This window comes from Leopardus geoffroyi, chromosome D1 (assembly GCF_018350155.1).
Source record: "Leopardus geoffroyi isolate Oge1 chromosome D1, O.geoffroyi_Oge1_pat1.0, whole genome shotgun sequence".
In the NCBI taxonomy this organism is placed as follows: Eukaryota; Metazoa; Chordata; class Mammalia; order Carnivora; family Felidae; genus Leopardus; species Leopardus geoffroyi.
Window position 1 is genome coordinate 49,582,830 of NC_059329.1, and position 27,731 is coordinate 49,610,560.

A 27,731-nucleotide genomic window follows, 5' to 3' on the forward strand; every position below is an offset into this window, starting at 1 on the left:
TTAAGTTTCTCAGGATCCACATAAGAGTGAAAATATGTGGTATCTGTCTTTCTCTTTATGACTTATTTCACTTAGCATAACACTGTCCAGTTCCATCCACGTTGCTACAAAAGGCCATATTTCATTCTTTCTCATTGCCAAGTAGTATTCCATTCTGTATATAAACCACAATTTCTTTATCCATTCATCAGTTGATGGACATTTAGGCTCTTTCCATAATCTGGCTATTGTTGAAAGTGCTGCTATAAACATTGGGGTACAAGTGGCCCTATGCATCAGCACTCCTGTATCCCTTGGGTAAAAAAAATATGGAACGCTTCACAAATTTGCATGTCATCCTTGTGCAGGGGCCATGCTAATCTTCTCTGTATCATTCCAATTTTAGTATATGTGCTGCCGAAGCGAGCACTGTATGAGTTTGTTTAATGTATGAGTTTAATGTATGAGTTATGGGATTCAACCATAGATGAGTATCTTAGTAATCTATTTGCCCTTTTACATTATTTTCCTTAGGCTATCAAACTCATCATCATCATCATCATTGGGGGAGGGGGCAGATTTGGTGAGAAAAGTTTTGGGAATAGAACTGAAGCAAGAAATGGAAATTCTAGCTCAGTGTTAGAAACTTTTAACTCAGTGTTGAGAGAGGACTTTCCAATAGAACTTTGCAAAGGTAAACTGAGCTATTTTAAGAAAAATTACTTAAGCTCTTAGATCCTCAGACTTCTTTTCTATAAAATGATAATAATAAGTCACCCTACAGAGTTGTGTAATGCTTAAGAGTTAACCCAAGAAAGTATTTGGCCCAGATTTGGCAAATATATGTGCCCAAAAAAGATTTGTTGAATGAATAAATGGAAGGACACTCTGCCTTGTACTCATGTCCTAGACATAGGGAGTTACTTGTCTTTGCATGTCCTTCCCCTTCATCTTTTTCTCCTTTTCCTAAAACTCAGGCACCTTCCCAGAAACCTTCCCTGACTCCTCCAGGGAAGTGAGATTTACCCCATCCCCTTAGCTCCCCTAGGCCTGTGAATATCACTTAGCACTCTGGACATGATCTATTTATGTTTCTGTCTGCCCCATGAGATTGAAAACTTCTTAATGGCAGAGACTTTGACTTAATTGTATCTGTGCTTTCAGCATTTGCATCCAGTACCTGGCACATACTAGATGCCCAAGAAATATGTGTGTTGATAAAAACAAGAAACAAAATACAAAGTTTAGAAAGTCTGTAGAGGCATATGAGAGTGTAAAGGCAGGACTATGTGAAGGTACTGGCTTATCTTTTTACAGTGGCAAGTACTTTTAAAAAGAAATCTTTATGCTGCTAGGTGTGAGGAAATCCAGTATAGAAGTTTTATTTTTTATTATTATTATTTTTTTTAATGTTTACTTATTTTGAGAGAGAGAGTGTGTGTGTACATGTGTGTGTGCATGTGTATGCACATGCACATGCACATGCACAAGTGGGGGAGGAGCCGAGAGAGTGAGAATCCCAAGCAGGCTCCTCTTTGTTAGCACAGAGCCCAATGTGGGGCTCGATGTCAGAACCGTGAATGAGATCATGACCTGAAACGATATCAAGAGTTAGAAGGTTAACCGACTGAGCCACCTAGACGTCCCCAGTATATTTAAAAATTCAAAATTGTCCTGCTTTTCTAAAGTAAACACATTCCCAAAGTAAAGAAACAGCCTTAGGTGTGCCTCTGTTGTCTCTACTTAGTGGCTACCAACTAGAAAATGGTTTTGGTTGATGAGTAAGAAAATGTCCAAGGAACCAGGTGGAAAGTATCTTTATGTCCATGATTCTCTCCTTAGGTCATCTCACACAAGTCCAACTATGACTGCTTTCCTGAATGGAAAGTTTAGTCCGTATCAGACAGGAAATTTGTCAGTGCAATTAAAACCTTGGGCTTTGAAGTGAGGGAGACCAAGTTAGCTGTATAGACTCAGGCAAATTGCCAATATATAAAAGTTAGAAATAATGACTACCAAACAAGGTTACTTTAATGAGTAAATAGATTATCATGGAAGTAAGCATCATGAGGACATTTTGTCTGTTCACTGTTGAACACATAGTAGGTACTCAGTAAACGTTTGTTGAATGAATGAGGAGTTAATAACTAGGAGCCATTAATCATTCCATTTCAACAATTTTTTTATTGTACGGTTGTTTTGTTAGAAGGATTTCTTTTTTTCCCCAACCCCAACTGGTAAGAAACTATTTTACCAATGGTCATGCTCAGTAATTTAAATATAAATCCAAAAGGGAGTCCCTGAGGAGCTGGTTAGTTTAATATCATTTCTCAGGCAAATTAATTGTTGCTAGTGATTAGAAGCTCACTGTTGGGAATTTTATCCAGGCATCTAGACTCTCTCATGAAAGCCAGTATTTTTTTGGTAAGTGTCCCAGTGGCTGGTTAAGCTTTCACGTGTCTAGGACCAAGAAATTCAAGTCCATGTGCATCTTGGGTCTCTCGGCAACTCCAAACACTGTTGCTAAGCCACTGGGCTGATTCAGATGACCTTTTAAATCAAATGCAGTTTGCTTATTATGTGGCTGTTGGGATGGCTTTTTTGTTTTGCAAATAATGGAGAGTTTCCTATCTGGGTTGGTCCTGTTAAATTGGAATAATGATAAAGGCGATTTGTTCACTTAAGAAAATCTAACCCCTTGTGTAGTTTACTTTAAGAATTTATCTGGTAGTTGAAAACTAAGACTGTTATTTTGCATGTGAGTTTTCCTTTTCATTTTTAACGAAACCAAAAATGTACATTTTTGAAGTGATTTCTTTCCAGGAATGATGTTATTAAGTTGAAGTTGAATTAATTTTTTTTAAAAGAGAAATGTGGTGGGAATTGTAAAAGGAATTTAAAATTGTATCTCAAACACATATTTATTTAATGTACCTAAATGCTTATTTTCTCATTTAGCTTGTACATTAACTGGAAAATGTTGACCACATTACTTTTCTGGCTAAATGTCTGTGAGACATGCTTTCACATCCCTTTTCATGATTCATTTACCTCTCAGAAGTATTAACACTTCTCATACTTACAGAATATGATAATTATTGTAATAATACTGCACATTTGTGTAGTATTTTATAGTTTATATCTTACTACCATATTACTACATATATATACTACATATATATATACTACATATATACTACATATTACTACATATATCTTACTACATATTACTACATATATTATTTAACTTGAGCCTCACAAGATCTCTGTGATGGAGGGGCATTATCTTTTAAAAAAATTTATTTTTTGTTATATATGTGGGAATTAAGGTTCACATATGTTAGGTGACTTACTTAAAGTCATGGGCTGGTAGGGCAATAAAACTTACATCTTCTTAGTTAGGGGTTCTTCTCACTACTACACACAGCTGAAGGTTAGTCTCTCTATATTTATATTCATCATTTATATTAACTTTGGTTTCCCACATAAAAAGTACTGAAGTGATTTCATATGCCTGAACTTGCCTACATATATTTATATATCTCTTTGTAGGGCATTTGGTACAAGGCCGCAGACATCTAAACACTTAAAAAATTTTTTTTCATTCACACAATAAACGCCTGGCTCCTACCATGTGCCAGGTCTGGTCTAGGCACTGTGGGCAGTAATAAACAAAAGAGACAAAAATCCCTGCCCTCATGGAATTGTAGTTGGAGAGCTGACAGTGCAGAGCCTGCTTGGGATTCTCTCTTCCTCTCTCTCTCTGCCTGGCCCCTGCTCATGCTCTCTCTCTCTCTCTCAAAATAAATAAGCATTTTAAAAAAAGATATTATTGGATAGGCACCTGTATAGATTGTACTTATAGATAAGAATTTTAAAAATGATTATGCAAATTATGGGAACAATTTCATATATCTGATAATGTGACCTTGAATATTTGTTATTTCAGGCTTTGTAACAATATCAGCAAAATGGAATGTACATGAAACAAATGTCAGAAAGCATATAGAAATGTTCCATAAGTGATATGTAGATAAAGATATACCAAAAAGTACAGTACCAGGGGAAAGTAATCTAATAGCTACCAGGTTCTTAATCCAGGTATTTCAGTCTTTATTTTACTTTGAGGAATCTAAACTTCCATAAGATTAGGAAGGTGAGGTGCAGACCTGGCACTGGAACCCAGGTGTGTCTGATCCCAAAGCTCATGTTCTTATTCTGCACCATACAAGTCAAGAGTGCTGTTGATTTACGATGTGTGCATGAAAGATTGAACATTAGACTGGGGCTACAAGGTCTGAATTTGTATCTCAGATTTGCCGCTGCTAGATGAATGATATGGGCAAATCTTTTAGTTTCTCTGGGTACTAGTTTTCTTGTCTATAAAGAGTTGTTATTAAACCTACTTCACAGAGTTGTTATAATAGTCAAGGCTTTGTAAATTCTAAACTACTCTATGCAGATATGGAGTTAATAAATGTTAGGAAGGAATTTGATTTCTAATAGCATCTAGAATAAAATAGTTAGGAATAAGTTTAACAAAAGAAGTGTAAGACTTATACAACTACAAAACATTGTTGGAAGAAATTAAAATCTAAATAAATGGAAAGACATCTCATGTTCTTGTCGAAGAGATAATATTGGTAAGGTGTTAATAGCCTGTAAATTGATCTACAAATTCAATGCAATCTCTATGAAAATCTCAGCTCGCTTTTTCACATAAATTGACAAGCTGATCTTAAAAGTGTAAGGGACCCAGAATAGCCAGAATAATCTTGAAAAGGGAGGACAGGGGCACCTGGGTGGTTCAGTTGGTTAAGTGTCCGACTTTGGCTCAAGTCATAATCTCGCACTTTGTGAGCTTGAGCCCTGCATGGGGCTGGGCTCTCTGCTGTCAGTGTAGAGCCTGCTTCAGATCCTCTGTCCCCTTAGCTCTCTGCCCCTCCCCCACTCCCCCCCTTCTGTCTCTGTCTCTCAATAAACATTATGAAAAAAAAAAGAACAAATTTAAAGAACTCATACCTCATACTTCCTGTTTTCAAATTTATTATTATAAAGCTACCATAACCAATATATTAGGATACTACCATAAGGACATACAGATCAGTCAAAGAGAATTGACCGTCTGGAAGTCAACCCTTGGTATATATATGGTCAATTGATTTTCGACAAGGGCCAAGACAAATTATTGGGGAAAGAGTATTTTTTTTCAAGAAATGATGCTGAGAAACCTGGATATTCACAAGCAAAAAATGAAGTTGGATCCCTATTTCATAACCATACAAAAAAGTAACTTAAAATGGATCAAATGGGGGCGCCTGGGTGGCGCAGTCGGTTAAGCGTCCGGCTTCAGCCAGGTCACGATCTCGCGGTCCGTGAGTTCGAGCCCCGCGTCAGGCTCTGGGCTGATGGCTCAGAGCCTGGAGCCTGTTTCCGATTCTGTGTCTCCCTCTCTCTCTGCCCCTCCCCCGTTCATGCTCTGTCTCTCTCTGTCCCAAAAATAAATAAACGTTGAAAAAAATTAAAAAAAAAAAAATGGATCAAATGATATTAGTTGATAAGTCAATTTAAAAACAGTCAAGGATCTGAAGAGACATTTTTTTGCAGAGAAGACATATGCATGGCCAGTCAGTACATGAAAAAACTCTCAATACCTTCAGTCATTTGGGAAATTAAAATCAAAACCACAATGAGATTCCATTTTATACCCACAGAGGATGGCTATAATCAAGAAGACAGATAATAAGTATTGGCAAGGATATAGAGAAATTGCAACCCTCATATATTGCTAGTGGGAATATAAAATAGTGTAGCCACTTTGGAAAAAGTTTGGCAGTGCATCAAAAGGTTAAGTCACCATACATCCCAGAAATTCCATTCTTAGGTATATACCCAAGAGAAATGAAAGCCTGCACCCAAGCAAAAACTTGTATATGAATGTTTATAGGAACAATGTTCATTATGGCCAAAAAGTGGAAACAACACAAATGTGCATCTAATGACTAGATAAATAAAATGTAATATACCCATACAATGGAATATTATTTGGCAATTAAAAGGAATAATGTACTGATACATGCTACAATATGGATGAAACTTGAAAACATTATGCCAAGTGAATTAAGCCAATCACAAAAGACCACGTATTGTATAATTCCATTTATGTGAAATGTAAAGATAAAGGCAAATTTATAGAGGCAGAAAATTGATTAGTGGTTGCTTGGGGCTGAGAGTGAGGAGGTATGGGGAAGGGAATAGGGGTTGACTGCCATGAGTATAGATTTCATTTTGAGGGTGATGAACTTTTCTAAAATTGAATGTGGTGATGATTGCAAACTCTGAATATACTAAAAGCCATTGAATTGTGCATTTTAAGTGGGTGACTTTTGTGATAGTTGAATTATGGCTCAGTAAGAGCTGTTGATAATATTCTTAGGAATACTGTCAGTGGTATATTGGTTTTTTACTCAGCTAAACTAAATAGCCTATTTTAATGACTGATCCTGTTTACATCATTCTGAAATGTGTTGTGTGAAACAGCCAAGACTAATAAAATACCATTTCTTTAAGTTTAAAGCTAATATAAAATGAAGATCTTTGAGTAATGCCCAAATTTTCTGAGTTGGGGTCCTAGGTAGTAAGGAAACCAGCATTAATTGAAGGAGTCCTCTGTGCCTGACACTGTGCTTATTCAGTACATCCACATGTGCCATCTGGTTTAGCCCTTATTAACAACCTTATGAGGTCAGCCTTGTTATCTCTATTTTACAGATGAAGAAACTGAGTCAGTAACTTGTGTGAGGTATCCAGCTTTTTTTTTTTTTTTTTTTTTTAGCATTTATTTTTATTTTTGAGACAGAGAGAGACAGAGCATGAATGGGGGAGGGTCAGAGAGAGGGAGACACAGAATCCGAAACAGGCTCCAGGCTCCGAGCTGTCAGCACAGAGCCCGACGCGGGGCTCAAACTCACGGACCGTGAGATCATGACCTGAGCCGAAGTCGGCCGCTTAACCGACTGAGCCACCCAGGCGCCCTGAGGTATCCAGCTTTTGAGTGATGAAGCTGGGATTAAAATTCAGGCTTCTATATTCCATGTCCTAGTAGAAGCTGGGTTGATTCATATAGTACCACCTTCAGTCTTCTCTGATTCTATTTCTTGCACCTAGTTACAGAAATTAAGTAAAATTCCAGCATGAAGCACCTTTTTATATGACAGATTAGATCTCAGATCAAATCCCCCAGGTTATAAATTTGTAATTTTTGATGTTATGCACATAATAGGTTTCTCCTATCTTATCTGGGTGTAGATATGAAAAACTAACAATCTTATTTTTTCTTTTTTCCCTCACTTAGCAATGGTGAACTAGACCCCTGGTCAGGAGGTGGAGTAACCAAGGATATCACAGACACCTTGGTTGCAATCACCATCCCAGAAGGGGCCCATCATCTAGATCTTCGAGCCAGAAATGCCTTTGACCCCACGACCGTGCTATTAGCCCGCTCCTTGGAAGTTAGACACATGAAGCAGTGGATCAGAGATTTCTATGCCAGTCAGAGAAAGAAGCACTGAGAAATTTTGATCACTTTCAGTTTCTTTTCTGTTCATTCTACCCACGTTCCCATTCACTTTGGTTTTCTACATGTAATTACTTTCCCTTGTTTGTCATTAGATTTGATGAGGCAAAGGTTGAGATGGAAGAGAGGGTGATGATGGTGACAGCAGCCATCCCACACCCTGAATCGTGGCCCTCTTCACACCACCCCTGGGGAGAATCTCTTTGTGACAGCTTTCCTACACCATCAGTGGCCCTCATAACCGGAGCAGAGTTCCTGACTGCCTTTCACAAGAGGGAAGGTCACTTCCTTTGTTTCTCTGCAAGCAGAGCTTCCTCTTGGGTTTGAGGGTAAAGTCTCTTTGGTCCGTTTGTCACTCCCTATCCCTTCCCTCAAAAAAGAACAGCAGAAGATAGACAAAAATGATGTAATTGCAGCTGGTAGGAAGGATGTCCGATGCCAATCCAGGAAATGGAAGCCATTTCTTTTGTACTTGATTTAATGATTTTGACTGTGCTGTAAATAAAGAATAAGGCTGGACCTTATACCTGTGTGTTGCTTCTGAAGCTCACTCCAGCTGTTGGGAATGCTGTGTGCATTGGGCTTGGCTGCTTTTGGAAAATCCTTTAATTTTCTCTCTTCTACTTGGCAGCTTTTCTCAGTTCTGGGATACTTGCCACTGTGGTACTGCCAGTAAGAAATCTGGCCTTTTTCTGCTCCATTTCTCTTTGTTTCTAAGGTCAGTTTTGTGGTAATTTGGTTACATTTTGCCAGTTTAGGAGAATGACTCTGTTTTGCTTTTGCTTTTACATCTGAGCAAGCTTTTATATGCTGTGGTTACTGATGATACTTCAGCAAGAAGCCTTTAAAAATTGATGAATCAACTACTTGGAAAGTAGAATATAGTCATGTTCAGCATTTTGTTTTTTAGATTTTATTTTCTTGTGGTTGTTACTGCTGTCATTAAAATCAGAAGCGTCCAGGCACCAAGAGGCAGGTGTGCGAGAACTTTTCTGTATGGCTTCCAAGGGACAAGCTGACTGATTCGTGCAGGCAGCATATTTGACATTAATAAATGGCTGAGCCGTTCCTATTTCCAAGGGGTTGGCTTCTTTCAAGCAGTTCTTACACTGAGACCTTTCTTCAGAGGAGCTTTTCTAGGATAACAAATAGGGTTGGATCAAAACCTTTCAGGGACACACAGAGAGACTAACAGTTTCTACTCTGTTGAAAGATTTCTTCCCCCTTCTTTTTATTTTCTCTCAATAATTTTTTTTTTCTTCACCCTGCCTTGGGAACATTTTCTGCTTTTCAAAAACTGTACCTTGAGTTCAGTCATTTCTAAAGCAGTTATTTTTGTTTTTTAAGTGTAGACATAGAGTTCATTCTTGGGTGGGAAACTGAAATATTTCCCTTACTTTCCCGGCATCTGGGAGATACAGAAAAAAAATCTTTGTCTGGTTTCGGAAGCCTTCAGTTCTCATTGTAATGAGTTGTCCATCAAAGCATTTGGTCACTATTTTTGTTTCAGCATCAGAGAAAAGTCTGCTGGAGTGAGAATTTAAGGGTCAAAACAATACTAGTTTTTATTCTTTATATAAGCAGGGTTTATGGGCTTAGTAGAGGATATTCGTACTATTTATTTTAGGTACTATTGATTTTATGGTATTTTCCTTGAAACCTTATACTTGTTTAAAGTCTTTAAAATATTTTGCCACTTAATTTAACATTGTTTGGATAAGTTACATTTTTGTGAAGAGAAAAACTGCCAAAATTACTATATTTGTATGCAATTATAATTTGGTATTACGTACACATTTTTCAATGTACATTTCATTACAGACAACAACCTTAGGTTAGCCTAATTACATGCTAGAATTTAATTTACATTGAAAAAGACTTAGAACATGAAATAAGTTATTATTTAAAGCATCTCTCTCATTAATAGATGATGCTTTTGAAAGACAAGGAAAGAGAGACGTAAAGAATTGTGGTATTTCTGGGGTGCCTGGATGACTCAGTTGGTTAAGCGTCCAACTTCAGGTCATGATCTCACGGTTCGTGGGTTTGAACCCTGCGTCGGGCTTTGTGCTGATGGCTCGGGGCCTGGATCCTGCTTTAGATTCTGTGCCTCCCTCTCTGCCCCTCCCCCGCTTGCACTCTGTCTCTCTCAAAAAAATAAACATTAAAAAAAAAAAAGAATAATTGGAGTATTTCTATTTTCTATTTTTGGTATTTTAACTACCTCAGTCAATGGATAGAACTAAAGAAACTTAGGAAACTTTCTTAAGGGATCTGGAGGATCAAGAGATTATCCAGAGGAATCAGTGTCTAGTGTATTAGAATGTGAGGGAAATTAGATATCATCCAGTCCAACCCCATCATTTGTAGGTGATGGCATTGTGGCTCAGAGAGACGGGACTTGTCATAGCTCATTTTTGGTAGAACCAGGCTTTAAATCCAGGTTTGTTTTGTTTTGTTCTGCTGTTGTTTTTTAAATTGATGTAGCTAAATCTCTATTTGGATAAGTAACAAAACCTCAACAAACTAGTTTAAGCAAAAGAGGAAATTTATTGAAACTATGCAGGCATAGCTCCAGGATTTGAATAAAACCAGGAATTGGAGGGGGGGGGGGGGGGGGGCGGGAGCCAGTGTCTAGAAAGTCATGAAAAAAAGACTGCTACTTTCTGTTTTGTCTTGCTTTCAACAGAGGTCACCAGCCTGTGGGCGAGATTTGTTCCTCAGATTTTTATAGTTTGGCCAGCAGTATAAAATGCAAATGAGCATCAGTAATTACTGATTAGAATTACTGAAAACACTGATTGCTGAGCTTCACCCCAGAGTTTGTAATATGTCTTGGCGGTCGACCCTGGGAAGTTACCTTTCTAACAAGTTTCTAGAGGATACTGGGGGATCATATTTTGAGAACCAGCAGTTGAAAGAATTCTGAGTTTGAATATCTTGAGACAGGACATGCCCTGTCAATTTGCCTCACTCCTGTTGTCCTGCCTAATTCCATCTGAGTGTGGTAGCCCTGCCTAAGGCTTCCCTTCCCATGGTTGCTTTGTTCTTTCTCTGCCAACCAGCTTCTTTTCTGCTGGCACAAGGACCATGATGACATCCCAGCATGGTGTCCTCAGGCACCTGTGGCTGCACCACCTAACAAGCCCATAGGTGTTTAGAAAGGGATGAGGTTATAAAACCATGGCTTCAGAGATACACTATTTAGGATGGAGAGAGAGCAGTTCAGACAACTCTATCTATCTATCATACAGTGTTTTTCAGAACATAAATGTCCAACAAAATGCCAATGCTTAGGTAGGAGAAAGATCCATAGTTACGCAAGTTTGGAAAATGATGGCTTAAGGCCATCTACAAGGCTTAAGGCATTCTGGGACCTGGAGAAAACGATGGTGAAAAGAAAATATAGTATCTGTTCTAATAAGGTTTATGGTCTAGTGGAAGAAAGACACAAAATGTCAAGTTCTATAATGAGTTGGTATAAGTGCCATGAAGAGTGGGGGCTATTTTGGCAGGGAATCTGAGCTAGTCTACAGGAATATGAGAATGCTTTTTTGAGATGTGATGTTTTAGCTGTGATCTAAATGATGAATGGGAGCTGTATAGGAAGCGGAGTGGAGAAAATGGCATGTGTGAAAGTCCTGAGTGTTGCATATTCCAGGAACTGAAAGAAGGCCACTGTAGTAGGATAGCAGACCATAGGGGAAGTGATATAAGAAAAATCTGCAGGCTTGGGTAGGGAGAAAGCTCATTCAAGTAGACCATGATAAGGAATCATTACAGGGAATGAGAAATCATTGACAGTCCTTAGTTGGGAATGACATGAACAGATTTTCATTTCAAAAGGTCATCCTGGGAGTGCCTGGATGGCTCAGTCAGCTAAGCGTCTGACTTTGGTCAAGTTATGATCTTGCAGTCCATGAGTTTGAGCACTGTGTCAGGCTCTTTGCTGACAGCTCGGAGCCTAGAGCCTGCTTCAGATTCTGTGTCTCCCTCTCTCTCTGCCCCTCCTTCACTTATGCTCTGTCTCTGTCTCTCAAATATAAATAAAATGTAAAAAAATAAATGAATTAAAAAATAGAAAGGTCATGCTGGCTAGGGGCGCCTGGGTGGCTCAGTTGGTTAAGCATCCAACTTTGCCTCGGGTTATGATCTCGTAGTCCGTGAGTCTGAGCACTGTGTCAGGCTCTGTGCTGACAGCTCAGAGCCTGGAGCCTGCTTTGGATTCTGTGTCTCCCTCTCTCTCTACCCCTCCCCCACTCACACTCTGCCTCTCTGTCTCTCTCTCAAAAATAAACAAACATTTAAAAAATAAATAAATAACCATATGTTTTCACTGTTATGTGGATCCTGAGAAACTTAACAGAAACCCATGGGGGAGGGGAAGGAAAAAAAAAAAAAAAGAGAGTTTAGAGTGGGAGAGAGCCAAAGCATAAGAGACTCTTAAAAACAGAACAAACTGAGGGTTGATGGGGGGTGGGAGGGAGGGGAGGGTGGGTGATGGGTATTGAAGAGGGCATCTTTTGGGATGAGCACTGGGTGTTGTATGGAAACCAATTTGACAATAAATTTCATATATTATAAATAATAAATAAATAAATAAATAAATAAATAAATAGGTCATGCTGGCTATAGAGTGGAATATGCATTGTAGGAGGCAAGCATGTGGTGTAGAGACCACTGTTGCATTTGTGCATGTTAGAGAAGAGGGTGGCACTGACTAGGGTGGTAGAGGTGACAGCGAGAAGTGGAGGAATTTGAGAGAGTTTTAGTAAGGAATGTCAATGGGATTTGGTGATGTGTTCTATGAGATATGAGTTGGGCAGGTGTCAAGGATGATGAATTCTGGCTTATGCACTTGGATAGATTGTGGTGCCATGCACTGGCAAGGAGCATCAGAGGACAGAGGGTGACCAGGTTTGGCAGGAAGATTATGGGTTCAGTTCAGTTTTGTCAGGCTGAGTTTTATGTACTTTTGAAATAACCAAGTAGAGCTAGCTGTCAAGTAGGGCTGTTGGATGTAAAGGTCTGGAATCCAGTCTGGGCTGGAAAGCCATGGTGAATGGATAGTAAAGCCTGGGATGTTAGTTCACGGAACTAGTGTTCAGGAAACTTCAGGAGCCACTAATGTATTGTATTTACCAGGATACATTCAGTAAGCCCCAAACATCTTGTACTACAACTGTAGGACACATGACCCCACTTAGCCAACCCACCACTTGTGCTGTGGTACAACCGTGGCTTAAATTGGGATCTACCTCTCTGCACTCATTTCCCATTCTTACTTGCCTCCTATTACTTTCCTTATGCCCTGCCATTCAGTCACACTAAAATTCCTCTGAAATTCCTTTCCTAGCATTACCCCCTAATATGTTTTTCCAATATGTGTTCACTGGCAAACTTGTGTGCATCTTTCAAAGCCCAGATCAACTTGATTACTTACACTGTGAAGTTCTTTCTCAGCTTTCCTAAAGGGAATGGTTTCCTTATTTACGCTCTCAAAGAACAAGGTTCACACCTAGTATGTCAGCTCTAATGTAGGCTCCACCAAGGTAAGGATTATCTGTTTTATTCATCTCTGCATCTCTAGTACCTTAAACAGTGCCCGACTTCCTCTAATTTAACACACATATCCCAAATTGTAATGTTTTGCTAAATGTTCTCACCCTCTTAGGAAGACCAAGCTCTCTGAGAACAGGAACTATGCCTCCTTCTTTCTCGTAACCAGCATCCTAGGATGGAGCCTGGCAGCCAGGTCTTGGTAGGCCCTCTGTAAATTTATATGAATAGATACATTGCGGGGTGGAAAGGCCAAACTTTCTATCCCTCTGTCTCTATAGCCAAGTACCTTTCACAGCTCTGATGTGATCATGTGACCTCCTACCCCAGGCTACCCTAGATTTTGGAAAGGGGATCTCCTAGTACTCAATACCTCTAGAACACAGACTTCCCAATTTACCCTCTCTTCAACTGAGTGTGTTCCTGGCTCCCTCTCCCACTCTATCAGCCTGGCAGTCTTTATCAAGGGGATGAACCTCTCTTGAGGTTAGGTGGGAACTAGAACACTAGAAACGGAGACATGCAAGTGGATGGATTTCTCTGAAGCCATTTTTCAATGCAAAGAGTGAAAGAAGGGGCTGGTTTCAATAGATTTTGTTACCTACTAATGAAGATCAGAGGATGGATGCTTACAGTAGCAAAGTGCAAATTCAGTCTTAGTTCTGCATGTGTGTTTAACATGGCTAACACCTTTAATAAGTTCAGGCCTGGAGTGTGAAAGTTATTTGCCCAAGGTCATATAGCTAACAGTTTATTTATTGTTTTTAAATTTTTGTCACACCTCATTCTGAAAGGATTTCAGATGTTCTAAAGATATACATTAAACACAGCATATGGGACAGAAGAGATTTAAAAGGGAAAGAGATGTAAAATGGATCTAAGTATGCAAACCATAAAGTGGCATTTATCAGCTAGGTTCCACAGAATGCTAATATGGCCAGATGTTAGTGGGTAGGTCATTAAAAAGGTATACGTGATGCAAATGCTTGAAATAAATGTAAACAGCTTATCTTTATTACAGAATCTCTCAAAACTTTGATATGCCATGTGCATTGTGAATCACCAAGAGTGCAACATTTTCCAAACTTGTTTGATCCAGGACCCCCTTTTCAACAGCATTTGAGGAAGCCATTGAGAAATACTGTTACAGAATTCTATATATTTTCAGAAGACAGGGGCCAAGAAAAGTTGGCTAACTTTTCTAGCAGCCATCTTCAAAGAAGACAACAAAGTCAGTTAAACAGTTCACACAGTGCGTAAGATAAACCAGACCAATCAACTTGGAGAAGCCAAGGCAGGAATGTTCTAAAGGAGCCTCAGAAAGGGGAAAAATGTAATGAGATCTTCAACTTCTTTACATATATGGCTAGGTTTCATTGTATTCATCCATATGTGATCCTTTAGTACAGAGGAAAGTCTTAACACCGAAGTACAGCAATTATTCTATAATGAGCTAATGAAATTTACTACTGGTGTGTATATATTTTGCTGATCTGGCTTCATCTGAAAATAGATTTTACAGTGTTTGGAGGAACACTCTCAGCCAAAATTTCACCAGATTGATGTGTCTTGGCCAGTTTGAATGCCTCAGTAGGTAGTTGAACAGGGAGAAGGAATGCTGTTTTATAACACAAATGAAGTAGTTTGAAAAAAAAAAAAAAACAAGCTCGGACACCTGAATATACTGTTAACTTACTATGGGACCAACGGTAGCTCAGCAGCCATGTGGATGCAGAGCGAGACAAGGAATCACGTGCTTCTTCCACTGCAGAGATGTTCGCATCTGTCATCAAACTTTCTCTATGGCTTTGGGGGATGATTTTAACTGTTCTCTCTATTTTGTAGCTCCTGAAGCCCAGAGGTAAATAGCCAAATAAAGATTTACAGAAAACCATCCAGTCAGTAACTCTAAGATATTAAACTCTAAATGAAAACTTTTTGCTCAGGTGATATGTAAAGAGCTATGACACTGAGGGTGTACAATCAGTGACCTTGAATAAGTGCAACACAGTGGAAATAACCAGATGATAAATGGCTTCCTTCTCTCATCAACAAAGGCTGTTGGATTATTCCTGTTTCAGAAATATCCCTTGCAGCTGACAGAAGACGTTTTATATGTTAGTTACCATGATATCAGTTCATTTGTTTAATACCTGCCTTCAGAATGGAAGGTACAATGTAAATCAGTAAAACAAACCATCTGCTATGTCTTAAAGAAACTCATGGTCAGAGTTCCACCATCTTCTTTGTCTCATATTAAATGCTTATTTATTTATTTTGAGAGAGAGCAGGGGAGGGGCAGAGAGATAGAGGGTGAAAGAGAATCTCAAGCAGGCTCCATGCTGTCAGTGCAGAGCCCCATGCTGGGCTCCATCTCATGTACTGCAAGACCATGACCTGAACCAACATCGAGAGTCAGATGCTTAACTGACTGAGCCACCCAAGCAACCCTTGTCTCTTTTTCTGATGCCACATAACCCTCACGGGCAGGAATTTAGTCTTTAGACCTAAGCAACTGGTTTTCAACTGGTGTCAGTTTTGCCCCCCAGGGGACATTTGGCAATGTCTGGGGTTATTATTGGTTGTCACAATTTGAGGTGGGCTGGTGTCTAGTGTGATTTGACATCCTACAATGCAGAGGACAGCCTGCCACAGCAGAGTCATCTGACTCAAAATGCCAATAATGCTGATGTTGAAAAACTCTAGTCCAACCTAAATCGCTATTGTAATCTAAGGCCCTTTCCTCAAGTTTTACCCTACAAAGAAGATGAAAAACTTATTGTTAATTCAATTCATCCAATAGCCTTATGCTGTAAACCATGCAATAGCACAATGTTTAATACAGACACACTCCTGTCTAAAATTTAATAACCTGTATGTATTTTGGAGACTGATTCTCAAGTTAGTCCTTGAATTTACTTTTCCTGGACCAAATAACTGTAATTCTTTGGATTGTCCCTTTGTTTATCATTTGTTCATTCAAACATTAATTGACTATGCAGTATAGTGTTAGGTAGTAAGAATTCAAAGGCAAAGCCCAGTTGTTTTCAAGAAGCTCAGTGTTAATTAAAGGGAGAGATGGTCACAATGTCGGATGATGGGGCTAAGAATTTGTGTTGCACTCAGGATGCTGTGGGAGCATGAAAACAGAAGTGATGGATTCGCCCTGAAGGTTTGAGGAAGGCTTTAAAGGAAAATTATTAAGTACACATTATGTACCAAGGGTTGGGCACCGATCATGTTACTGTGAAAAAAAGACAGAAGGACATAATTTCCATTTTACTAGGGTTCCTAAAAAGAAAGCCAATGGAAACCTCCCCTGTAATGCTGGTATCATACTTTATAGATCGCAGAACGCTGCCACCTGCCTTTGCTCATGTGAGCTCCTCAACATGCCTGGCAGATATTACCTCCATTTTATACAGGAAGATCATGAAGCCAAGAGAAATGAAGTGACTCCCTTCTATCCCCCCTCTGTTCTTAAATTCTCTGATCCCAGATCCTGTGCTTTTCTATCCTTCCTTGGTTCCAAATGCAATTTCCTGTGCAGAGAAGCAAGCACACTTCTTTCTACCCTCTCCTTGCCCTGCTGTCTCCATGTCTGTTTTAACTTTTGTTTTCTGCTGGCCTCAGTGCTGAAGGGGTTTTCCAGTCCTCCCAGTTGCAACTGCCAAGGGAAGAGGGGAATGAGAATTGCTGTCCAACCACTGCCTATTTGAAAAATCATCGCTACCTCTATTCCCCGCCCACCCGCCCTTTTTTTTTTTTTTTTTTTTTTTTGTGGAATAAGGAAAACTGAGATGTGGAACAGAAAATCCCTTTTGTTTGTCTTGGTGTTTGATAATGTATGCAACCTCTCTGGGTGGTTTAAGCGGTTTAGGTACTTTCTATAAAAGGGAGCTTTTAATGACAAAACTAATGTGATTATCTGAGTGAGTGTGAGAGGCGTATTCAAGGCTTAAAGAAAATCTGTTAGAATAGCTGAATGTATCTGCTTAATCCTTTCTCTAATGTGGCTGAACAATGCTCTGGGAAGCCATTGGTCCGTTCTTTCTTCTAGTAAATGCCTGTCTCCAGAGGTAGGGACTGTTTGCCACTTTTGATACCCGTACGCTTCACCTTCTCAGCTGCACAAAAAACACAGGAAAAGTCTGGAGGAACCCAAAGGACTGGCAGAAAGCAAGTGTTTCCTCTGAATGCTGAGGGCAAAATGTACAGCACATGCCTGCTTTCCCCACAGCGTGTGGAGACACCCGGGGCCATGGTCACCAGCGGGAACGGTTTCTCTGAGAAGGGCCCAGGTCTCATCAGTGCTCGCTTTCGTTGAGTGCTGGCTGAAGGATCACTTGTGGAAGCTTAACATCTTACACCTGAGTTAAAGTGTGGCTTCACTACTCCTTTTTGGGGCGGGGCAAGGGATGGGCAGGAAAGAGAAGCATAAGAGGAGAGAAAAGTGATACACGTTTGGATTCTGCAAATTGCTCTGTTGACTTTGGGCCAAAATTAGATCCCTCAGAGTCTGTTTCTCTAATTCGTGAGCTCAGGATAATAATGCCTGCCACTTAAAGCCACTGTAAGAACCATACTGAAAATGTGAACGTAAATATGAAAGTGTCACAGCCAATCTAGAACATTTTCAAATAACATGCTCACTTTTATTTTACCTTACTTTGTTGAAAGTATTTTTTTTAATTTTTAATGTTTTTTTTATTTTTGAAAGAGAGAGAGAAAGTGCAAGTAGGAGAGGGGCAGAGAGAGAGGGAGACACAGAGCACGAAGCAGGCTCTAGGCTCTGAGTTGTCAGCACAGAGCCTGATACGGGGCTTGAATTCACCAACAGTGAGATCATGACCTGAGCCAAAGTCAGACACTTAACCAACTAGCCACCCAAGCGCCCCTAAAGTATTATTTTTAATATTTGTTCTTTTAAGAATTCTCTTCTAAGTGTTTAATTCATTTTAACTCAGCAGAACATTTGTTGACTACTTACTATATGCTGGACATTATGCCTAGTTCTGAATAAGTCTAGCCTTTAAGGAGGTCGCAGTCTGGTAGGGGAGGCAGGCATGTAAATTCAGCTTGATAAATGTGCATCAGTATTGGTTAATTCTAACTTGAGGTCAATAATAATAGCTAACTCTTATACAGTGCTTATTATTTGCCAGGAGCTTAGCCAACTGCTTCACCTAAGTTACTTCATTCAATCCTTATAGCCCTGTGAGGTAGAAACTATCGTGAGGCTGAGGCTTGGTCAGATCAGCTAAGTCACTTTTCCACAGTGGTAAGTGGTGGGCCAAATTAAAGTCCCAGATCTGTCTGACTTTACAGTCTAAACTCTTACTCATTGTGCTGGGTGGGCTACACTTGAGATCAAGAAAGACTTCCCAGAGGAGTTAACCATAGCTTGGCTTCCAAACATATTTAGAAGTTTTCCAGGTGTACAGAGGAACAGGGCATTGTAAGCAGTTGGAATAGCATAGGTGTAAAGGTACATTGGCTAGAAAAGCATTTGTGCAGAGAGGAACTGTGATTAGCAGTGGAGTGTGACAAGTTGGAGGAGTACATAGGAGCCAGGTTATGATCTCTCACACTGCACCTTTGTGAAGAAAGTAGGTAAATTCTTTATTTTAATTAATTTCTTGATTTCTATTCTGTCTATCAGGGGTTTGCAGCAAAATGGGAACTGTTGCCCCCTTTATGCTGCAGAAGTACAAAGTACACTTCAAATTTTAGGATGAGAAAACTTTCAGAAAAGAGGGCACGAAGAGATCATGAACTCCTTCTGTGCAAGAAGAAATCAAGAGTGACTGCATACAAATGTCTTCATCGAGGCCATAAAGCAGTTTAATCAGCTGATCCAGGAATATCTGTATTTTTTAGATGGATTATGAGGTGAAAGTAAACATTTAATGAGAGTTACAGGAGTATCTTCAGGTGCATCTATAGAAATTGGTACATTGAAAAGAGGGAGAGATTAGTAGTAGATAATTCCAGGGAATGGGAATAAGGTCCTTAGCTGGAGCTATAGTTTCTCCACTGGGAAACAGCCATCTTTAGAGAATGGTGTTGCATAAATGAGTGTCTTGGCTGAACTGAAGCTGGGAATCAGGTTTGCCGGGAAGGTAGAGTTAGGGGGATATCTTCCTATGTCTATTTATGAATTTTCTTTGGCTACTTTAAATGGGGGCCTGGAAGCGATGTAGGACACTTCTTGTTCTTACCGAGCTCACAGTCTGAAAGACAGGCTAGGCAAGAAAACAGGTAATTGCAACCAGCTGGAGTTAGTCCTATAAGGCAGCTTAGGATGGCTATGCAGTCCCAAAGGGGTACGAGTAACCGGACAGTGTTACAGATGGGTGGGGAAAAGCTTTCTGGGTGGAGGAAGTGACATTTAAGAAAGACCTGGAAGGTGAGTAAGCATGTGGTGAAGGTGAGGGCAATGTGTGCTCTAGATAAAGGGAACAAATGCTCCAAGGAGAAACTCCTGCATTTGGGAACTGTAGCTCAAATGTGCTGTTCCCGTTTGGTATAGCTGAAGTGTAGTGTGTGAGGTGGGAGTGACACGAGATGTTTCTTCCCTGACTTTCCTTTACCCAATAAGCAAGATTACATAAACAGGTAATTTACCGGAATGTGTCATAGCTCTGACAAAAAAGATTGAAATACTTTTGGGGGTGCCACAGAGAGCAGGTGCTGGTGTGCTGGGAGCATACTAAGTGATTGCACAAAACAAAACCTCCAATATTCTCCCTCCCTGTGTCACTACACTGACCTGAGAACTAGTCTCTCCAAGGGGTCTACTTCTTACCTCTAAGATGGAAAACAAAAGGCATGAAATCGATGCTCAGAATGTAAACTAGACAAATAAATGCCAGGGCAGCAGGAGGGGAGAGCAATAAAGTGAGTAGGCCTGAGTGATGGTGGTAACCTGCTGAATTCCCAGGTCACAGAGTAATTTACTGACTGGTCCTAGGCCACTAGATAATTATCCAGACAGCCCCGATTCTGGTGCAAAGCCTCCTGCTGCTTAGGTTATTAATACCAGCAGCAGCCAGCGGGTGATGGTGGGAGCAGAGAGGAGCGAACCGAGCCCCCAGGCTGCTAAGTGAACACAGTCACCTGTCAGGACCCTCTGAGCTGGACCTCCCCAAGAATGCTGGCCAGCTCCAGCATTTAGCTCTTAGCTCAGCTGTTGCGTGGTCCCCAGGATCGGCTCCCCAAGTTTGGATGAGGGCTTGGGCAAAGGAAGAAGATAACCAAGTCCTGAAATTTGACCAACTTGTGCCAAAGAAATTCTGCTCTGTTTCCCCTTGGGGCTGGCTGAAAAGTGATCTTGAGTCCTCCCCAGAATAACAAATTAATACCCATGGAGCAATGTCAAATACTCCTCTTTGACATGGCGTGGGAATTAGTCTTCACTGTGCTCAAGTGGGGCTAGGGAAAGTGATGGCATCTGTCCTAGGACTTAATCATTTGGGAACTTGATGTCAGGTAATCCTGAAGGGATTTCAGGGAGCAGGTGGTGTGGGGTAGGGCTCTCATGTCCCATACCCTTCTTTAACATATGGTAACATGTAAAGCGCCCAGCACTTAGTAGACATTCTCAACCAACGTGACTGCACTTCCTTCTTCCTTCTATAACATTATTTGGTGAACGGTCACCTGAAGGATCGTTTATCTTTTCCCTTTAGGACAGTGGTTCTCATCAGGGGTCATTTTGCTTCCCAGAGAAATTGCCAATGTCTGGAGAGACATTTTTGGCTTTCATAATTGAATTGAATGCTACTTAGTGGCTAGAGGCTAGGGATGTTGTTAAATATCTGCAATGCCCTGGACAGCCTCCCACAGCAAAGAATTATCCAGTTCAAATACCAGCAGTGCCAAGGTTGAGAAAACCTGTTTTAGGAGATTCTGCACACTGTAGCCAGAGTAATCCTTTTAAACACAAATCTTAAGTCACTTTCTTGCTTAAGAAGTCCCAAACGGTTTAGTCATCATACACGCTTTCCTAATTATTCACTCAGTACGTGTGGAGTTCTGTTCTGTGTCAGGCACTGTGTGAGACAGCAAACACACATCTGCAGAGACCCTGCTCTTGAACTGATGATTCCAAAACACTGACTTTGTGTCATCTCCAGGATACAGTCCAATCAACTGAGGCTAGAGAGAGGATGTAGGCAAATAGAAAATGACAACTTGGTTTTGGGACATGAAGCTACTGCTTGTGAGACATCTAGGGAAATCAGGGAGAAAGGACAGGCACTATTACCGTAGATGGAGCAGAATGTTCTACAACCAGAGGGGTGGGTGTAGGGTATTTTTTCTTGTTTCAGTAAATAGAACTCCCACCTTCTCAAGTCCCAAGCCTGAAACCCAGGCTTCCTTCTTGCCCCTTCCCTCTTCCTCAGGCTATTAAAGTCTTTCTCATGTATTTCATGAACGAATTATGCCCCACTGTTTAAAGTATCCACGGTGGGTAATGAATTCACTTTTCTCCATTGCATCTGGAAATGACCCTAGCTATGCACCATCTTTAAGAGAATTTATTCAAAATATTTTCTGTAAGATTTAATTTTCTCAGGGGATTCTCACTGAGAAAGTTTGCCAAGCATCATGTCTCTCTGGCTGGTGTTTTATTTTTTTTAATTTTTTTTTTAATTTTTTTTCAACATTTTATTTATTTTTGGGACAGAGAGAGAGACAGACAGACAGAGCATGAACGGGGGAGGGGCAGAGAGAGAAGGAGACACAGAATCGGAAACAGGCTCCAGGCTCTGAGCCATCAGCCCAGAGCCTGACACGGGGCTCGAACTCACAGAGCGCGAGATCGTGACCTGGCTGAAGTCGGACGCTTAACCGACTGCGCCACCCAGGCGCCCCTGGCTGGTGTTTTAATTGAACTCTTAATCTCATGTTCTTTAAATAGTTTTTTCTTTGGAGAAATGTCTAGATTGAGTTTGTTTGTTGGTTTGTTTTTGTTTTTTGTCCATTGTTAATCAGGTTATTTGGTTTTTTCCTACTGATTTGTGAGAATTTCTTGTATATTTTGGATATTAACCCCTTATCAAATATATGGTTTGCAAATATCTTCTCCCATTCCATTGGTTACTTTTTCATTTGTTGATTGTTTCTATTGCTGTGCAGAAGCATTTTTTGTTTGATAGAGTTCCATCTATTGATTTTTGCTTTTATTGCTTATGCTGTTGGTGTCATATCCAAAAACTCATTGCCAAGGCCAGTCTCAAGGAATTTTTTCCCAGTATTTTCTTCTAGGAGTTTTACAGTTTCAGGTCTAGTGGTGATGAATTCCTTCGGCTTCTGCTTTTCTTGAAAAATCGATGCCTCCTTCAATTCTGAAGGACTACCTGGTTGTAGGTGTGCCAAGACCCAGCAGTGTCCCAAAGGGGAAGATCAAATTCAGCACTTAGATGAAGGCTGATTGGAAGCTGGACCCTCAGGCAGCTGTTAGAAAAGTATGTAAGTAACCCCTTTCATGTTTTTGCCTGTTTCCTCTGTGCTTGGCCCAAGTGTATAGCCACAGGGTGGGTGCACTTCTGCTCTCGTTAAGAACTGCGTCTTTATTTGCTACAGTCCCATGGGACTTGTGGACGCAAGCCCTGTTGGCTGTCAAAGCCAGATAATATGGGGACCCATCTCTTGGGTGATGGCTGCAAAAACTGGGTGCAGAAATGTGAACATCTCCTTCCAGGTTGATACTGGTGAATTGAAACAGACTAGAGGGAGAAAGTAGGGAAGGTATCCATTGTAGTAAATTAGAAACCTGACCCACAGACAGCAGCTTTCAAAAGTATACAGATGGAGAGTCCTTTCAGGGAAAGACTGGAAAATGGTCATTTTTGCCTGCTCCTTCTGCACTGAGCCCTGGGAGAGAGTGTTTGCGCACCCATTAAGAACTGCTTCTTTGTTTACTATACTTCTGTGGGACTCATGAATGCCATCCCTGTTGGCTTTCAGAGCTGGGTGCTTTGGGGGGTCCATCACTTAGGGGTATTAAAAATTAGAGCACTTGGGGCACGTGGGTGGCTCAGTTGGTTAAGCCTCTTGACTCTTGATATCGGCTCAGGTCATGATCTCATGGTTTCGTGAGTTTGAGCCCTATTCTGTCAGTGCAGAGCCTGTTTGGGATTGTCTCTTCCACTCTCTGCCCCTCCCCCATTCGCTCACTCTCTGTCTCTCTCTCTCTTAAAATATATTAATATACTTAAAAAAAAAAAAAAGGTAGAGCACTAAAAATGGGGTCCAAACTCTGTGCACTTCAGGACTTGAGTTCTTCCCAAATGCATGGCACTGCCCAGGAGGTAGACTCTCTAATAAGAGGGTGTCTCAGCCTTTCCTACCTGTTTCAATGTGGGCATTTTCTCATTTGCCTGATGTGTAAGAGTTGCTCAGCTAGTTTCTGGGTTTCTTTCAGAGGAAATTGCTCTGACTGTAGCTGTTTATTCAGTGTGTCCATGAAAGGAGGGGAGTTCAAAAGCCCCTGTGTTGCCATCTTGGTCAATCTCCTGCATGTCTTAACAGTTTAAAAAAATTGGATAGGATATGAGAGGAAAGATGTATGTATGTATGTATTTTGACTGGAAGGTGAAGTGGGGTGTGTGTGTGTGTGTGTGTGTGTGTGTGTGTGTGTGTGTGTATGTTAGCGGAAGGGGAAGAGGAAGGTGGTGTGTGTGTATAAAAGATTTCCTTTTTACTCAGAGTGTTGTTGTGATGATAATAATGGTTTTACCATACTTCGGAAACCATTAAGCGCTGTTGAAATGTGGTTGCTGTTATTGTTAGTGCTTGGAACATATAATCCAGGCTCTTGGTGATGGCACCACATTGGGCCAAGCACCAGGATTTTCTCCTCTTTGTTTCCTCTTTACTGCCTTCACAGGGCTTTTCGTGGTTTAGAAATACAGAAATTATACCACTTGTCCAAGTCAAGACAGATTAGAAAGGGAGGCAGAAGAACTTCCCTGAGCACTATGGCAGAGGTACTGTTTATGGTCTCATTCTCCTTCCCCTTGCAGCAGGGAGTGAGGACCCTAGGGAAGCTTCTTGGTAGTTTGTTTGGCCCAAGCTGAGAGGAGACATCATGTTGGCTGTAGCCACACAGATACTGCCAAAGGACATTGCCTGCTTAATATGCATGATAGCCCCACAGTGAGCTGCAAGATAAGATGTGGCTTCTCCACAAATAGGTAGAGTGACTTTATTGTCTCTGGGGGGATTTCAGGAGTGAGCACTAGCCTGGGTGTAAGGACACCTGAATTCAAGGCCAAGCTTTGACATTCACCAGCTATGTGACCTTGGGCAAGCTCTTTGATCGTTCTGGGCCATAGTTTCCTTAAGTGTGATTAGGGGGTAAGATTTAGAATATAAGGGTAAATACAAACTAAAAATAAAAGACTTAATTCTCCCTGTTGAGAGTAAGGAAAAGACTTCTCTTTTTTCTTGGAGTATTTTCTTTAGGTAACTTATAAATTCTTTCTCCGTCCCTTTGAGACGTATATAAATCCTTTTAAAAGCATCCCGCCAGTTTTACAACCCAGGAATGTCTTTCTCAAGGACTTGGGAACCATTTCTCCTTTTTGTATTGTGGTAAAATATATATAACATAAAACTTATCATGTTGGCCATTTTTTTTTATTTATTGATTTTTAAGAGACAGAGAGAGACAGAGCAAGAGCAGGGAGGGGCAGAGAGAGAGGGAGACACAGAATCTGAAGCAGGCTCCAGGCTCTGAGCTGTCAGCACAGAGCCCAGTGTAGGGCTTGAACTCACAAACCACGAGATCATGACCTGAGCCGAAGTCGGATGCTTAACAAACTGAGCCACCCAGGCGCCCCACGTGTTGGCCATTTTAAAGCAAATGGTTCAGTGGAGTTAAGTACGCTCACATTGTTGTGCAATGACACCACAATTGATCTTGCAACAGATGGTACCCCCATCTCCCAGTTCTGTGGAAAGGTAGGAGCCTAACTTCTGTGGGTGCCCAGCTTCAACTTGTGAAAATACTTCCTTTCATAAAGATACAGAAAATATATTTTAAATGTTCATTTATTTTTGAGAGAGAAGAGAGCAGGCAGGGGAGGAGCAGAGAGAGGCTGCTCCATGCTGACAGCACAGAGCCTGATGCGGGGCTCGAACTCACAAACTGTGAGATCATGACATGGGCCGAAATCAGATGCCTAACCAACTGAGCCACCCACGCGCCCCAATTTTAATATTTTTTTATAAAGCCAATTAGCCAACACAGTTGGCCACCTCAATTACCAGGTGAATCTAGGATACATTGAGTGTGACAAATGGTGCTGCCACGTCCTCTTAACTGAGGACTAGTTATTGTTTATCTTTTAAAAATTTTTTTTCAACATTTCTTATTTTTGAGAGACAGAGCATGAGTGGGGGAGGGGCAGAGAGGGAGACACAGAATCCAAAGCAGGCTCCAGACTCTGAGCTGTCACCGCAAAGCCCGACGCAGGGCTCAAACTCATGAACCATGAGATCATGACCTGAGCCAAAGTCGGACACTTAACTGATCCACCCAGGCACCCCATGTTATCATTTATCTTGAGAACATGAACAAAATGGGTTGCATCTGCTTGGCTCTTGATTTGCTAGGGCTGCCATAAGAAAGTACTACAGATGGGGTGGGGGAGTGGCTTCAACAACAGAAATTGATTTTCTCACACTTCTGGAGACTGGAGGTGTCAGCAGGTTTACTTTCTTCTGAGGCATCTCCTTGGCTTGCAGATGGCTGCCTTCTCACTGTGTCCTTACATGACTTTTCCACTGCGCGCACACCCCTGGTGGCTTTTTGTGTGTCCCAATTTAGTCTTCTTAGAAGGATACCAGTCAGATTGCATTAGGGCCTTCCCTTTAACTACCTCTTTAAAGGCCTTATCTCCAAATATAGTTATATTCTGAGGGACTGGGGGTTATGACTTCACTATATGAATTTTTTTTTTTAATTTTTTTAATGTCTATTTATTTTTAAGAGACAGAGACAGAGTGTGGGCTGGGGAGGGCAGAGAGAGAGGGAGACACAGAATCCGAAGCAGGCTCCAGGCTCTGAGCTGTCAGCACAGAGCCCGACGCGGGGCTCGAACTCACGGACCACTAGATAACGACCTGAGCCGAAGTCGGACACTTAACCGACTGAGCCACCCAGATGCTCCAACATATGAATTTTAAAAGGAAAAAAATTCAGCTCATGGAAACCATGAGAGATTACCTTTGTAATCTCTGTGGATTGATTGCCCATGATATGTATCATATTCTGGTTTAATGCTTATTTAATAATAAAATTATTTTCTTTCTCTGCAACCTTTGTGGAGAAGTTTTCTGGATCGGGAAGAGAGTTTATAATTGCATTTCCCCAACAGTATAAAAAGTACTGAGGTGGGAACCAGGGTCAGAAGTTTGAGATCTGGCCCCTATAGAAAGAGCTGCATGAATCACTTCCTGTTTGGGACCTCGGTTTCCCAATCTTGATGTGCAAGTGGAAGGCTGTTTTCAATTGGGATTCCAGTGATTTCTTCAAATTCTACATCCTCTGGAAATAAAATTTCTCAATTCTTTTTTTATGAAATGCATTGGCGACAGTGGTTTAGGGGGAGTGGGGGAGGGGAAGGACCAGAGCAAGAGCAGTCTACGGGAGCACATTCTCTGAAGGACAGCAGCTCAAGTTGCCTCCAGACCTCTATTGAAATATCTGGATAAATGAAGCACCTTGTATTAGCATTCTTCAAGGCGCCCTAAGACTCATGCAGATTACCCTGGTCCTAAGGGCTCACTGACCGTGAGGTGGCCACAAGTTGATCTCCTCAAAACCAGTTTCCCACTTTCTCTCCCTTTTTGACAGAGCACAGAGGGGAGGCCCTTTTTTGTTCTGAATAGCCTTATTCTTCCGCCTTTGGTGTTCCTACTGGGTCAAGTATTCATTTGTGCCCTGCTTCATCCAGTGCCATACAGTACATGGAGGATAGGAGATGGAGAAGAGGGTTACAATGCTAAGAAGCTGTCTTGTATAGCAGTTAGCTAACTCTTGGGTTCTGGAGCCAGAATGGCTCTGTTCAAATACAGACTCCGGCACTTTGTGGTTGTGTGACATTGGGCAAATTATGAAGTCTCTCTGAGCTTCCGTTTCCTCACTTAAGAAAATGGGGATGTGACATAGAACTTAGTTTACGGTGTTATTATGAGGACCCAAAGAGTTGATTTATGTCAGTGCCTGACACGTAGTGTATCAAAAATATCCATAACTCACTAAGAGAAAGCTCAACAATTAGGATATCCAATTTATAAATAAGGAAATACAAGTTGCTGCTAAGTATGTGAAAAAATAGTCAACTTCATTCACAATAAAACCACTTTTTTCCTACCAGGTTGGCAAAAATGGAAATGTTTAATAACACATTGCATTGGTGGGGGTGAAGGAAATCAGACATTTTCATAGTTTGCTAATGGAAATGTTAACAAGAGAGCAACTTGGCAATAAGTAAAAAAAGTTAAAATTAACATATCCTCTTTTTCTGCAATCCACTTCTTGGACTTTATTCTAAAAACTGTAAATTAAGGTACCAAAATATTTATATAAATAAATACCAGA

The 27,731-nt window shown here is 40.8% G+C and overlaps 1 protein-coding gene and 1 non-coding gene across 5 annotated transcripts in view; one reads left to right on the forward strand and one right to left on the reverse strand.

Moving 5' to 3' along the window:
* The window catches only part of LOC123601089 (prolylcarboxypeptidase), a 78,310-nt gene extending 70,231 nt beyond the window's left edge, over positions 1-8,079 (forward strand). For all 4 annotated transcript variants that reach the window (XM_045483830.1, XM_045483831.1, XM_045483829.1 and 1 more), the window contains one exon: positions 7,334-8,079. In XM_045483830.1, the coding sequence (XP_045339786.1) occupies positions 7,334-7,550 (217 nt within the window). In that variant the 3' untranslated portion in view covers positions 7,551-8,079. The remainder of the gene's footprint in view (positions 1-7,333) is intronic.
* Positions 303-409, reverse strand: LOC123602872. The gene has a single exon (XR_006714626.1). It is a non-coding gene; the product is annotated as a U6 spliceosomal RNA (small nuclear RNA).
* Positions 8,080-27,731: the final 19,652 nt, after the last annotated feature.